The sequence below is a fragment of the Corylus avellana genome, chromosome ca3 (assembly GCF_901000735.1).
Source record: "Corylus avellana chromosome ca3, CavTom2PMs-1.0".
Classification (NCBI taxonomy): Eukaryota; Viridiplantae; Streptophyta; class Magnoliopsida; order Fagales; family Betulaceae; genus Corylus; species Corylus avellana.
Genome location: NC_081543.1, coordinates 5,111,396 through 5,125,371, shown reverse-complemented (window position 1 = coordinate 5,125,371; position 13,976 = coordinate 5,111,396). Strand labels below are relative to the sequence as shown.

At 37.2% G+C, this 13,976-nt stretch overlaps 2 protein-coding genes across 2 annotated transcripts; one reads left to right on the top strand and one right to left on the bottom strand.

Annotated features, from left to right (window-relative positions):
• The first annotated feature begins 3,752 nt into the window (after positions 1 to 3,752).
• LOC132175401 (pentatricopeptide repeat-containing protein At3g48250, chloroplastic) lies at positions 3,753 to 5,929 on the top strand. The gene has a single exon (XM_059587348.1). The coding sequence runs from the start codon at positions 3,788 to 3,790 to the stop codon at positions 5,666 to 5,668; it is 1,881 nt and encodes a 626-aa protein (XP_059443331.1). The 5' UTR covers positions 3,753 to 3,787; the 3' UTR covers positions 5,669 to 5,929.
• A 460-nt stretch (positions 5,930 to 6,389) lies between these two features.
• Positions 6,390 to 13,765, bottom strand: LOC132175200 (pachytene checkpoint protein 2 homolog). Its single transcript, XM_059587072.1, has 14 exons — positions 13,563 to 13,765; positions 13,374 to 13,437; positions 13,014 to 13,120; positions 12,687 to 12,754; positions 12,367 to 12,470; positions 12,187 to 12,291; positions 9,727 to 9,816; positions 9,323 to 9,398; positions 8,508 to 8,577; positions 8,351 to 8,421; positions 8,106 to 8,196; positions 7,409 to 7,536; positions 7,176 to 7,307; positions 6,390 to 7,058 (listed from the first exon to the last, which is right to left on the bottom strand). Exons 1-14 carry the CDS (start codon positions 13,702 to 13,704, stop codon positions 6,918 to 6,920), a joined length of 1,389 nt encoding a protein of 462 aa, XP_059443055.1. The 5' UTR covers positions 13,705 to 13,765; the 3' UTR covers positions 6,390 to 6,917.
• Positions 13,766 to 13,976: the final 211 nt, after the last annotated feature.

Below are 13,976 nucleotides of genomic sequence, written 5' to 3'. Positions count from 1 at the left end.
TCTTCTAGCTCTGAGCCATTATTGGCAACATGCAAAAGAACACTCCTGCTAATATATATATACTACGCTCAACGTTACAATTAATACACGATGTCGATCATGATGTTGGAGCGGAGCTCCGGATACCCCGGTTAAAAAAAAAAGAAAAAGAAAAAGAAAATGATATCTTTGGTAGAGTCAAAAACCAAAACATATAGAAGGTAAAGTAGATAATAAAGTGGTGATTTTCGGACCAGGAGCGCTTGATTCCCCTTCGGCTTTCCATGGTTCTTGGATTGGACGGACCTGTGTTAATTTCATGAGATGGCAGCTCCTCCTCCACAACCCATGTATCGGTATCTCATGAAAGGGCAGAGAAGGCTACCCTGCTTCTGCTGGACTAGCATGTAGCTTAGAAAAGCAAGCATGGTGAAAAATATGAAAAACAATGAAGCTCATAGGCTTACTTGTGTGTATAGAGATATGAGAAAATGTTGCAGTGGAAACAGGAAAGCTTTATAGCATGCAGCTGAAACAGTGTGGTGCACGCATAGTGTGGAGGCCCTAATCTTATATTCCCGCATGCATACGCTTCTCTTTAATGTACAGGGCCGGCACGTTTCCACAAGGAAAAAGAAAGGGACGAAGAAATGGACCGTTTGCGGGTACGGTGTAAATGTTTTGAAGGCAAAGCATGGTGCCCTAAAGATGGGTCTCCTTCAAAAGCCTCTTTATAGTTGTTCATTTTTTTTTGGCTCGATCTGCATGCTTTTCTCTTTTGGTCGGTTCCTTCTGTAAAACATTTACTTTTTCACAATAAATTTCTTGGGGGTAATCAACCTTGGTAATTTTTTACACGACCACATAAATCAGTACAAAATTAAAGAGTTAGGATTAAAAAATTTGAGCCATTTAATTAATTAGATCTAGTTATAATTAACATATATAGTTTTATACATATGTCATGACACAACTTGAATCTTCTAACACAAATCTGTAACCAAACACCACTTAACACACGTTGTTGACGCGCCGACTATGGGCGTGGGTCACGAACGGCGTGGTTGAACAGTGCGTTTTGGACAGTGGCTCTGTGGGCGTCATGGTGCTTGGCTGGCCTATTTAACTAAATTGATCTAGTTATGATTGATCTATATAGTTTTATTAATAAGTGTGATAATTCGTGTTTGTGTGTTGGGTTTAGGTCGTGTCGAGATATTGTATAAAATTATATAAGTCAACCCAAACTCGACCCATTTAATTAAATGGGTCAAATTCATCAATCACAATCTCCTAATTTAGTATTGAGTTCGTGTCAAGTTCGCGGATTATGTCAAAAATTGACTGTCATTATATCGCGTGTTGTGTTCAGGTCGTATCAAAGCATGAATATAAGATTGTATAGGTCAACCTTAACCCCGAACCACTTAATTAAATGAGTCAAACTCCTCAGCCATAACCCTTTAATTTTATGTTTGGCTCATGTCGGGTTTGTGGATCATGTCAAAAATTGTCATTTCACTCTTATACACATACTTCAACACGGATTGAACTCGACATTCTATTTTAAGTCTAACAAATCTTTACCAACTCGAACCAATTAACCACTTAACACAAGTTGATAGTGTCAAATAAAAAACATTTTTTATTAGCAAGATTGCAGCCAAAAGGCAGAGGTCGTAGACAGGATCTAAAGGATTTAATTCGTTCATCTGTGTCTAGAAAGTGTAAGAAACACCTAAAGATATAGGATAGGATAGGATAGGATCCTTCCGTTGCTCGCTATCTCCTTGAATCGAATGGCATTGGCCACTCCATCAGTATGGACCACCATGCAGTCTCAATCAATCAATCGGCCACCACTGAAGGACCACCTTAGTCAAGTCGCGTAATTTATAGTGAAACATTTCCACACTAACAACACATTGGACCGACCTGCCTTTCTCTCCTAAAATGACGCAGACACGTGTACGTAGATGGGGAGACCTGTCCCTACCTACACTCCCCGTTGATTAAGAAGGCTGATGGTGGGATCAGATCACTTTATTAACGGACGAAACTTCGCGTGAAAGACAATCAAGGTGAGGGGACGCAGATGATCGCCTTTCTTTAAGTGGGGTCGACTCTGCTGTGTTTTTTTATACAGTACCAGAGCTGACTTGGCAACTAAAGACGCGCTCATTGGCCATTGCCATGAAACTGAACCTTTTTTGCTTTTTGTTTGTTGGTGTTCCTACTTCATAGCGACAAAAGGGTAAAGGAGAACACATGCACCCAAGTCAACAAGGCGGGCCCTACTCGATTGAACTTTTTTGAAGAAAAAAGTTGCAATAATATTTATATATTAGCCCCTTTCTTTAATTTAATGATAGATATTTTTCATATTAATCTTACTATAATTTTTTGTTTGAGATTATGTTATTGTGATTAAGTTTACTTGATTTAACAAAGTTAGTTATTGAGGAATCTACATCAGCTTTGAGAGCAGCAACTTTTTGTAGCAAGTTGGGACATCAATGGGTGGAGTCGGAAGTCACTTTGGAATGTGACGACGCTTTAATGTATAGGTGATACAATTTTAAAGATTAAATTGTAATTTTGTTAATTGATTAATTGTATTTTTAAGAAATAACGTTTTTAAATTGCACATTTTAAATATTGAAAAACTTTACTTTTGATCCTTAAAACTACTACGCGTTTTGAAAAGACTCTCAATTTAACCCTCTAAACTTTTAATTTGATTTAATTGAACATTTCGTCAAATTCAGCTACTAAACCTTAACGAAAAATTAGTAAAAGACCAAATTACCACTTTGATTTTCATTTTTTTTTAATTTGAAATTAAGGGTAAATTTAAAATTTTATTAAAAAGTCAGGAGCATAAGAGGTCATTTTATCACTTTTAACGTTTAAAATTTAACGGATGGGAGTATATTGTATCAAATTGAAAGTTTAAGAGGTGAAATTTAGAGTTTTAAAATTTAGGGGAAGAGTGGTATTCTCAAAATACCTAATAATTTAGGAGTCTTAAGTTAAGTTTCCTATTTTAAAATTAGCACTTTTTAAAATCTCAAACTCAAATGAGCACTTTGAGAAAAAATTCTTCTCGTAATCTAAAAAACATAAGTATATATAGAGAAAAAAAAAAAAAAAAACATTTTTTTTGATAAGTAAAAAAAAAAAAAAAACTTCACTGAAGATCCTTGAAATTCCACCCGATTTTATAAACCCCCTCTAAACTTCAAAATCTCTCAGTTTAGTTCCCTGAACTTTTAATTGCTTTCAATTTGGACCCTCTGTCAGATTTTAAACGTTACATGACGTTTATACTCCTAACTTTAGTATAAAATTCTAACTTTCAAAACGTTTTTTTATTTTAAAAAAAAAAAACAAAAATCAATAATATTTTGATTTTTTTTTTTTTTGTATTTTTAATGGCTAAAATTGACAGAGGGGTCCAAATGGAGAGCAATTAAAAGTTTAGGGGACTCAATTGAGAGATTTTAAAATTTAAGGGGGTATTTCAAAATAGGTAAAAGTTCGGGGGTCTTCAATGAAGTTTCTCCTAAAATTCTTTAGTTCCATCATTACAACAAAGTTTTGTTTTTGGGCCTGGCAATATAAGTTGGGCCTAGCTTTATGACTATGAAGCATCGTGGCCCGTAATGACTCTGTCTTACCTCTGAGCCCATTGGGCCAACCAGACGGCCTTTCGAAAACCAGAGCTTAAACCCTCGAGAAATCTCCTGAATGCTCAAAGCATTCGCCTCTGCGTCAAGTCTGAAACATCTCTCCTTCCTAAGCTGCCATGAACCGAGCAAAGGCAACCCTTACATCACTCAGAATCATCAACTCGCTCCTCTCGACTCGGATTCCAGCAACTCGGCCTCTCGCCACCCAGGTGACTCGGTTCTCTCACTCTCTTTCAAATCAATGTTTCTATAATTCCCATTTTCTCAGTACCTATCAAAAGCTATTCTTTTCGTCGAAACCAGACTCGGTCGTCGAGCTCGTTCTGGCCGACGATTGGTCCGACGAGTTAGAGCGCGAGTTGGAAAAATCGTACACAGCACTTACCCATGAAACAGTAGTTTACATTTTGAAGAAACTCGATAGAGACCCAGAAAAGGCTTCGGGTTTTTTCAACTGGGTCAGTGAAAAACCAGGGTTTAGACCCAGTTCTTCGCTGTATAGCATAATGCTTAGGATTTTGGTCAACAAGGAGTCAATGAAGCAGTTTTGGATTATGCTAAGGAAAATGAAGGAGCAAGGGTTTTATGTTGATGAGGATACCTATTCGACAATTTTGGGGCAGTTAAAGAATTGGAAGATGGCTAGCGATGTTGCCGCCGTGAGCCACTTTTATAATAGAATGCTCGAAGAGAATGCAATGGATAATGTTGTGAAGAAGGTGGTTAATATTGTATTGCAGACAGAGTGGAATGTTGAGGTAGAGAACGGATTGGGGGAGCTCAAGATTGTGCTATCCGATAATTTCGTGCTACGGGTATTGAAGGAACTTCGGAATTACCCTTCAAAAGCTTTGAAGTTTTTTCATTGGGCCGGCCGGTGTAATGGTTATGAACACAATACGGTGACTTATAATGGGATTGCTAGGGTTGTTGGTAGGGATGATTCGATTGAGCTATTTTGGAGAGTTGTTGAGGAGCTGAAAAGTGCTGGTCACAAGATGGATATTGACACTTATATAAAGATATCGAGGCAGTTTCAGAAGAACAAGATGATGGTGGATGCAGTGAAGCTTTATGAGTTTATGATGGATAGTCCATTTAAGCCGTCGGTCCAGGATTGTGGGATGCTTTTAAGGAGCATATCATCCTGTGAAAACCCTGATTTGGATTTGGTGTTTAGAGTTGCAAAGAAATATGAGTCAACAGGGAATACTCTCTCTAAGGCTGTATATGATGGGATGCATAGGTCTTTGACGAGTGCCGGAAGGTTTGATGAGGCGGAGGATATTGTGAAGGTTATGAGAAATGCAGGGTATCAGCCTGATAATATTACATACAGCCAAGTGGTTTTTGGACTTTGTAAGGCGAGGAGGCTTGAAGATGCTTGTAAGGTGCTGGATGAGATGGAAGCACAGGGTTGCCTTCCTGATATTAAGACTTGGACAATTTTGATTCAAGGGCATTGTGCAGCTAATGAGGTTAACAAGGCACTCATGTGTTTGGCAAAGATGATGGAGAAGGACTGTGATGTTGATGCTGATCTGTTGGATGTCTTAGTAAATGGTTTCCTTAGTCAGAAAAGAATAGATGGGGCGTACAAGTTTCTTGTGGAGATGGTGAATAAGGCTCATGTAAGACCTTGGCAAGCTACACATAAAAATCTGATTGAAAAACTTTTGAGCATCAGGAAACTTGAAGAAGCACTGAACCTTCTTCATTTAATGAAGAAGCAAAACCACCCACCTTTCCCAGAACCCTTTGTTCAATATATTTCAAAGTTTGGGACTGTGGAGGATGCTGCAGAATTTTTGAAGGCATTGAGTGTGAAGGAATATCCGTCCTCTACTGCATACCTTCACATTTTCAAAGCATTCTTTCAAGAGGGTAGACATTCTGAGGCCAAAGATCTGCTTTTCAAGTGTCCTCATCATATTCGTAAGCATGGAGACATTGGCAAACTTTTTGGTTCTGCAGGGAACACCAATGTAACTTCATGAGCCAGGACAATCTTCTATTGTACAATCAAACTTGTTCTACACTGCCAAGATGAAGTTATTAATTCCTACTTGCTGACATAAAACCGCTAACATCTATCCTTTTTGTGTCAGGCTGACATGATTATTTTTCTGTAATTTTGGTAGGTGTTCACAAAAATTGTTGTTATCACCAGTAAAGTGTTATTGTTTAGAGCACTTCTTTTACAAAGTTTAACCTCATGAATAACAAGCATTAGCGCTCTTATTCTGGATATTAGTATGTGTGTGCTCCATAGATATAAGCAGTCAGCTGAAATGCTTCTCTTTTTCTTCTGTTTCTGTTTCTTTTTTTTCTTTTTTGAATTCTTTCTTCTGTTTTACATGTGTATGTATGTTTTACTCTTCTTTTTTTTTTTTCTTTTTTTTTTTCTTTTTTTTTAATTCTGGGGATACCTAGCTATCCGTTTATTGAACAATCAGATTTTGAATGGTGCATGGTGATGCTTGTGGTAGCCATCATTTTGTGTACATTACACTATTATAGTGTATATATATATGGTGGTTCTCAAGATATACTGGATAGGATTAAAGCTAGTAACTGGCACTTGTTTTGAATTTAAAATTGAGATATGTTACACGTCCATCCACAGTACAATAGGATGAAAATTGTATTTGTTTGAGATTTATATGAGAATGAAAGCCAGCGAAACCAGTCACATAAGCCTCTTTAAAGCTAGGGTGGTAAGATTGTTTTTGCAAATCAACCATTGAATTTATGAGTACAATGAATGGCCAGAGGAATGAAGTAAAAAACGTCTAAAAAGCCACATGAAGCCCATTGCATATTCGTTTTCATTGAGCAAATGGAACTAAATGCAAAAAATCTGACTTGACATCTAGCAAATACAATCCCTGCCCAGATAAGACTCCCTCAAGTTATGTTAAGTAGAAAATGGGTCAACTAAAACATTGTTGAGTTTCTGCATCTTTTATGAGGACTGGTTGCAGGATAGATGGGTAGGAAGAAAAGTATCCTGCCAGTGTAACGACTTGGCCTGCAAGGGCTCGTCCGGTGGTCTAAACATCCATAGAACGATTGTGAATCTAAATCATTTATCCTGATATGAGTAGTAATCATGTCTCACATTGTGAAGATCATCGGCAGCAGCACAAATGGAGACCAAAAATGGCAACTCAATGCAGTGGATACAACCATTTTTTCATGCTTGGCATTAAATACATCTTTTACATGGAGTTAAAACTCATTGATTCAGTCGTGTAGCTCGGAGAGCTCCCTTTTTGCCGTATCTATCATTGTACACAAGAACCTCCTAGGGTCACAATTATAAGGATCGGAGACAGCTGCATGCGCCAAAAATGGAAGCTTCCTTAAAGCTCGTCCGCTCAATCCCTAAAGAGGGAAAACGAGAGAGAGAGAATCAAATATTGCAAGTCAAATTAAGTCAACTTCTTTGGCCATTGAAAAAGAATGATAAATTCAGTAGGCATTGAACAATATTTCTCTTACCTCACAAGCTTCTGCAGCTTCAAGCAATTGCTTGCTCAGGTTAAATGGTGTCTGAACATCCTCCGTCCCAGCAGGCATGTTCAACTTCTCTTTCATACTGGTATAATTGAGAAGTACGAGGTCATCACAATCCTACAGAATTCCCAGTGTTTGTTAGACATGATACTTATATGACAATATTTAAGGATGAAAAAAATTGTTCCTTGGACGAGATGAGAGAGAACTATCTGCACCTGAAAACTTGATAGTATTGCCTTTCGGATAAGTTCCTGCAAGCAGGACCTTAAAATTTCATAACGAGCTTGCAGTGGTGGAGGACCGACATATGCTTTGATATCAGCTCGATCAACAAAAGCGATATCTGCAATCCAACAATGGGTAAATACATAGGCTTTAAAAGTGTTGAGATTAAGTCAAATGAAATTTATCCAAATCGAAAGAGAACTAAAAGGGGAACGAGAAATCTTCACCCGTTATCAAATGACATTTTTCAGAAGAGAAGAGAGAACTAAAGGAGGATTTATTCATAGTAAACAAAATGATGAGGAAAAAAAAAGAGTGAAATACATTTTGCCCTCCCAAACTACCACCCATCTGGCATTTAGACCACCAAACTTCAAAATATGACACTAGACCTCTTCTAACAATCACCCGTTACAAATAACACCCTCTATTAGTATTTGACGTTAAAGTAGATGCAAAATCTCTCAAGTGTGGCACATGTGAAAAATAAAAAAATAAAAGGAGCTGAAAGATTAGAATTCCATATTGAATTTTTAAAAAAATTTAGGGAGAAGATTGGAAATTGCGTGGAAGTTCAAGATAAGTGAAGTTTCCCAAATAAATGACAAATACCACCCAAGTTCAAGAAGTTCGGAACCCCCAAAAGAGCTTCAAGCTACTATGCAAGCCTTTAAAATGGGAACTTACCTATTGCAGCAGTTATATTGGAAGTTGTCAGAATTATCACATTTGGCGATGATTTCAATTTATCCATCTGAGTTAGTAAGGCATTCACAACCTGATATGCCATTCCAAAATGCATTAAAATATTAAAAGATAGCCACTATGCTTATTTGAAAATCGTACTTTTTTCTTTTTATGGCCACATGCAGTTGAGAAAAGTCGTAAATTAGTCTAGGAAAAAGAAAAGGAGGTAGGGCAAAGTGCAATACCCTAATAGAATCTGAAGGTTCAGAACCAGACAAAGCTGCTTTTCTAGCAGCAGCGAGACTTTCAACTTCATCTGAAGCATCACCACAATAATAATTACGTGCTAAAAGAGAGGAAGTTGAAAATTAAATACGAAATCACTGAAACAATAAATCTCACCAATCAAAACAAATACCAGATTGTTTTCTTCCTCAACCATTTCTTGAATTTTTTGGAATAGTTTTGCAACCTAAAAATGAGAAAACATTTTAATGAAATTTGGGTCACATGTATTAAAATCCAACTCTCACATTCAACTTTCTTCTACTAGAAACTTGGACCAAAATTTATGTGCAAAAATATAAAGATATAGACATGTCTAAAGGAAATGAGAAGTTAAAACTACATAGATACATAACAGGACACAAGTTCACAACTGCACACAACACAGCACAAAGGAAACAACAAAGGATTGGAATCACACTAATTCTATATGTTCTCTTATAACATATGACTGAATGCATAAGAGGTTTTTTGGTTTGTTAAGAAGTAGCAGCAGATATTTCCTTTGACTAGCAAAATGATTGCAGCAGCATGCTTTCGACTTTGAAGTGACTCTAGAAAAGACAGATTTGTCATCATGTTCGACAAACAGCATCAGGAACAACTTCAATAGGGTGTTGCTCTTTTTTCTTTTCCAAATAAACATTAAAAAATGTCGAAGGATTTTTTTATGGAAAAAATAGAACAAAAATACTAAACAGCTATAATGCCGATCCTTAAGAGCATAATTCAATCCAGGAAAAGACATTACATTAATTGAGCTCTAGGTAGACTAAAACTTGGGTTAAACTAAGTTGTGACAAACTGCTGTCTAAAAGTTAGGTATTAAGTTGTGCCACAATAGTTGATACACAAATACATAAAAAATTAAAGGACCATAAAAGGAAGGTGGAACAATCAAGTAACCAGAATTGCACCATGTGACTACATACCAGCTTGCCACTTTCGGAGAACCATTTGCTAAACAAAGAATGTGCATTAACTTCAACCAATTGGCACTGCGGGTATCTGATATAAGAAGAAAAAAAGGTAAAGTAGAAAATAAGATGAGTCAAGAATATACGTCTAGTGCACTTAAGCTGCGTTTGGTACGCAGAATAGCTATTCCATTAGAAAAAATGAATAGCTCTTATTAGGAACAAAAGAAGGTAGAAAGAATAGCCTTGGTATTATAGTATATGACAAGGATCTAACACTTGGAATAGTCATTCCCTCATAGGCTGTGAGAATAGCTATTTTAATATTATTTCATTCCACATTCTTTCTATTTTCAATAAAAACTATTCTTTTTCCTAATGGAAAGAAATAATATTCATAGACAGATACATCAACAAACCTGTAGTTAAATCGTATAGATAACTTTTGGGCTAATGCTTTACATAAAGATGTCTTTCCTGTTCCTGGAGGTCCATGTAAAAGAATAATGCTGCAAGCATATAAGAAAATTTAGAAAAGTGTTAATTGTACTTCTTGCGCATTGCTGAGGTTAAAATAACTTGATGCTATCCGTAGGTCATTCCTATATAATGAATGATACAGAAATTGACAAACAACAAAGATTGCAAGAGGAAACACAATTATGCATGCATTAGAACTTCAACAACTGTGTACCAAATGAAAACAATGAGACCATCTCTGAAGAAGCCTGTCCTTTGTATGATGTGATATCAAAATTTTAATGCAATTAGATTGATTAATATAGCCAGATGGACTAACCCCGCTTTTCTCTCTATTTTCTACAAAGAAAAGTTCCTCCATCTATCTAAGAAGATACTTTATTTTGGAGAACCCGTCTCCTCTTTGAGACCTCCTTGCCTCCTTCGTAGTATCTTCTATTCCCCAAGTGAGACCTTTCCCCGCCTCCCCTGTTAGTGCTCAAAGAAGAGAAGAGTTCTGCCTCTTTTCCCCTCCCCATACCTCTTCCTAGCTGCTCATTTTTCCCTACTTTTTTTTCTTTTTCCTTTTCATGTTTTAGAGTTTTGTAACCCAATTCTGTCGCTCTCTGGCCATAACCTCTGCCCATGCACCCCTCCTCCACACCAGCCAACCTCTTCTCTGTCTAACCCTCTCATACTTCCTCGTATGTGTGCAGCACGCTCCTCCTAGGGTGGCAGATCTACGGCTTTTAAGCGGTAGATCTATTGCTCTCCGTCCACCCCGTTCTTCCTCACGCTCACCCTTGCCCCCTTCATTCCTCCCCTACAATGCGTGTGTCTCACGCGCTTTGCCCACGCACCATCTTCTTTGCACATCTCCTCATCCGAGCAGCAAATATCTGGTTTTCCCTCTTTTTGAGCCTCTCCATAGCTAGTACCTTCTTTTTATCTATGGAGTTTACAAAGAATGGATGTCTCATGCTTACCAACTGCCAAACTAGTAATTTTAGAAGTCTCTCTTGTGTCACTCAAAAAATGATGTGGCTTTTAAAATTACAATTTGATCAAAACATAATAATAATCAATTATAAGTTTATTGGTGATTTTAAGAGCCACGTCATTCTTAAAGTGACACAAGAGAGACTTTTAGTATTACTCATTGCCAGGCACCTCCTTTACTAGACATTGGAGAGGAGTTCTTCTAACGACTCTAGCTTAGCTGATTTCAATGCAATCCTCCCCACTGTGGCAATCAAGACCCCTTACTACCGCCGCAGGTGTGCCTACCAGTAGCCTATATTTTGGTCTACTACACCACCCGCATTCTTTGGTGGCCTTTTCTTGGCCGATGGACCAAGAAGCTATTTGGGCCAGGTCTTAGCCCATTTCTAGTTTTTTATTTTTTATTTGGTATGGTATCAACTATATTGGGGAGTTTGTTGGGATCCTCCATATTTTGAATTTTGTTTAGTTAATGAAATTTAATATTGCCCATAAAAAAATATTGATTAGTAAAGCCATTATACAAAATGATAAGGAAAAGTCTCTGGAACAAACTTGGACTGGATACATGTTTAAAATCATAATGTTAAACCACAAACTATCAATATATATAATACAACCCGTATTATAACTCATTAATGGAAGGCATTTCTATGCAGCTCTCCAACTGAGCAATTTTACATACCCTAATAGTTCCCCATGCATTGTGTCCTTGTCTCATCTGACAAAGAAGGGAAATTATGAAAACCTAACTAGAAATTTTACTATTTCCCACTTACTGTAAGGGTTCCTCACTTGACAGATATTCTTAGGCTAGGCCAATGCACTACAAATAGATAAGCGTATATCTATCTATATATCTGAATATAATGTTCTTATTTGATTAGAACTAACTATTTATATTAAAATAGGACATGCTTTCACTTCGAAGCACACTAAATTGTGTTACCAAGCATCTACATCCTCTCTGTAAGCCTAACAAATAAAACAAGGACATAAATTTACACAGGCCAAGCATAAACAGAGCCACTATCAATAAGCTGATGTTTCCAATTTGCAAAGTATTCTTCAAGATTTTGAGTAGAATTACCAGAGCTACAAATTTCATTTGTCTTATTGTGTAAGATACTCTACTTTTCAGGGCTTGATCTGAAAACTTCATCATATTCTAAACAAATCCTAAAATTAATGCTATAACCATACAAAGCACAAATAAATACATTAAGGGAAATGCTCAAGCACTTTAAATCATAAAACAGATCAAACTCCAGAAAGTCACAACAACCTCTAACTATTGCACCTAACACATACATCTAAAGGAATTGATCCATTTGCAAAACCCCATTTCCACTCAATACAAACATTAGAAGCTGAGCATATGCCGAGTGCTGGTAATGAATGAATCATATGTTCCTTACCGATTCCATGACACAAGGAAAGGATCAACACCCTTTTCAGTAAAGAGCAATGCACTTGCAGCATACCGTAACAACCTTTGCTTGAGACCAGATTCAAATATTAAGCTGCAAAAGCAATTACCTACATTGTACATCAATCAATTTTAAACTATCAAGAAAAATTAAAACCTGAAAACAAACCTTTCCCACATGCCATCAAATTCCCTCGCAGGAAGAATCCATTCATTGAAGGTAGAAAGTTGGCCATCTCCACTTAAGTCCTCACATGGTCCTTCTTCACTAAGCTGACAAAGATCCACCCAACCAAAAATCAGAGTTTTTGAACGCTACAAGTCAAGGAAAGCAAATACCATTCCAACATTCTATCCTAACCAACTCAAATAACTCTTACCATTTCATCATCTTAAATAAGCCACATACATCTAGTCAAATTCTAGAAATAATTTTTTTTGTTAAAAAAAAAAACCTGCCAATTATATACCATTAGTAGTGCAATTCACCTGAAAGACATGCACAACAGGCTTCACTTGCCAAAACAAAAGAACTTCATGGTTCAGCACCCATTCATCTACAAAGATAAACAAATTTAAGCATCAGAACTAGTGAAAACCAGAAATATCTCTCCTTCCGCTTAATTCCCAGAAAACTGAAGATATAATTACATTTGAAAAGTTTGGCATTTCATTCTTCTCATTTTATCAGATCAAAATACTCGAATCAGCAAAAGGTATAGTATTCAATCAAAACTGTGGAACAGAGATTGTCCTTTCTCTCCAGAATCTCAGTAACCAATAAACCCATTGAACTTACGGACGACGAGAACTTACCCGTATCACCAATACAGATTCTTTCAACATTTTCTGTGAGAAACGGATCATCAAGCGGCACCGGAATGGGGCCGTCAACATAGGTTAAATTCCTATTTTCAAGCATTCTGAAAATTAAACGAAAAAAAAAAACAGTTTTAATTTTTCACCCTTCAACCATCTAAATAAAATTTAAATTTAAATAAAAATATTCCACTTGACAGTCAATAAGGCAATTCTACAAACACAGAAACCCAACATTTGCAACATAATTATTAAAAATTCAATTTAAAAAATCAAAATTGCTAAAATTTCTCTATTCGTAAGTGTATATGCATACCTATCTATGCGTGTATGTATATCTAGGGTTTGATTTCTTACCTCTCAATGGACGTACGGACATCGTCGATCCGAGCTGTGCTTGAGGGTTTTAAGCGCGCTTCAACTAAAATCCCCAGCCCCCAAAACAAACAAAACCAAAAATTTTAAAACCTCGAATTCTGAGCTTGGACTTAGAGCAAAATTGAATGCTGGTAAAACAATGGGGTTGAGGATCAAACCGGTACGTACCCGAAACGAGGACTTTGTATTCGGAGAGTGGAGGAGGAGTAGGAGGAGGAAGAGGAGCCGAGGCCTCGACGACGCCGTCTTGTTGGTCGGAGATATCGGCGTCTCGAGGGTTTTGAAGCGTGATCTCCATGGGAGTGCTCATGCTACACTGGAACGCGTTCTCGCTGAAGATTTGGGGAATGGGAGGTTTTCGAATTTTCCTTGGGAATGGGCGGGAAACAGAAGGAAAAAGTGCCGGTGCACTTTAAGCTTGTGCCAACTGCCAAGCCCAGCGCTACTCTTGCTGGGCTGGGCTGGGCCCAACTTGATATCATTATGCCATCATTAGTCATTGACAACTCTCCTTTTTTAAGGCATGGGAAGGTGGTGTTGGTAAAATACATTTCCAGTACATTCTGGGACTAAGCCAGAAAG

Bases quoted from the DNA above. Each gene is read 5' to 3' on its own strand.
- LOC132175401 (XM_059587348.1), top strand. From the start codon at position 3,788: ATGAACCGAGCAAAGGCAACCCTTACATCACTCAGAATCATCAACTCG.
- LOC132175200 (XM_059587072.1), bottom strand. From the start codon at position 13,704: ATGAGCACTCCCATGGAGATCACGCTTCAAAACCCTCGAGACGCCGAT. The intron at 9,817-12,186 runs GTAAGGAACATA...ATATGCTTGCAG, and splicing joins TTCCTTGTGTCATGGAATCG to CATTATTCTTTTACATGGAC. The intron at 8,578-9,322 runs GTATGTAGTCAC...TCTCATTTTTAG, and splicing joins TCTCCGAAAGTGGCAAGCTG to GTTGCAAAACTATTCCAAAA.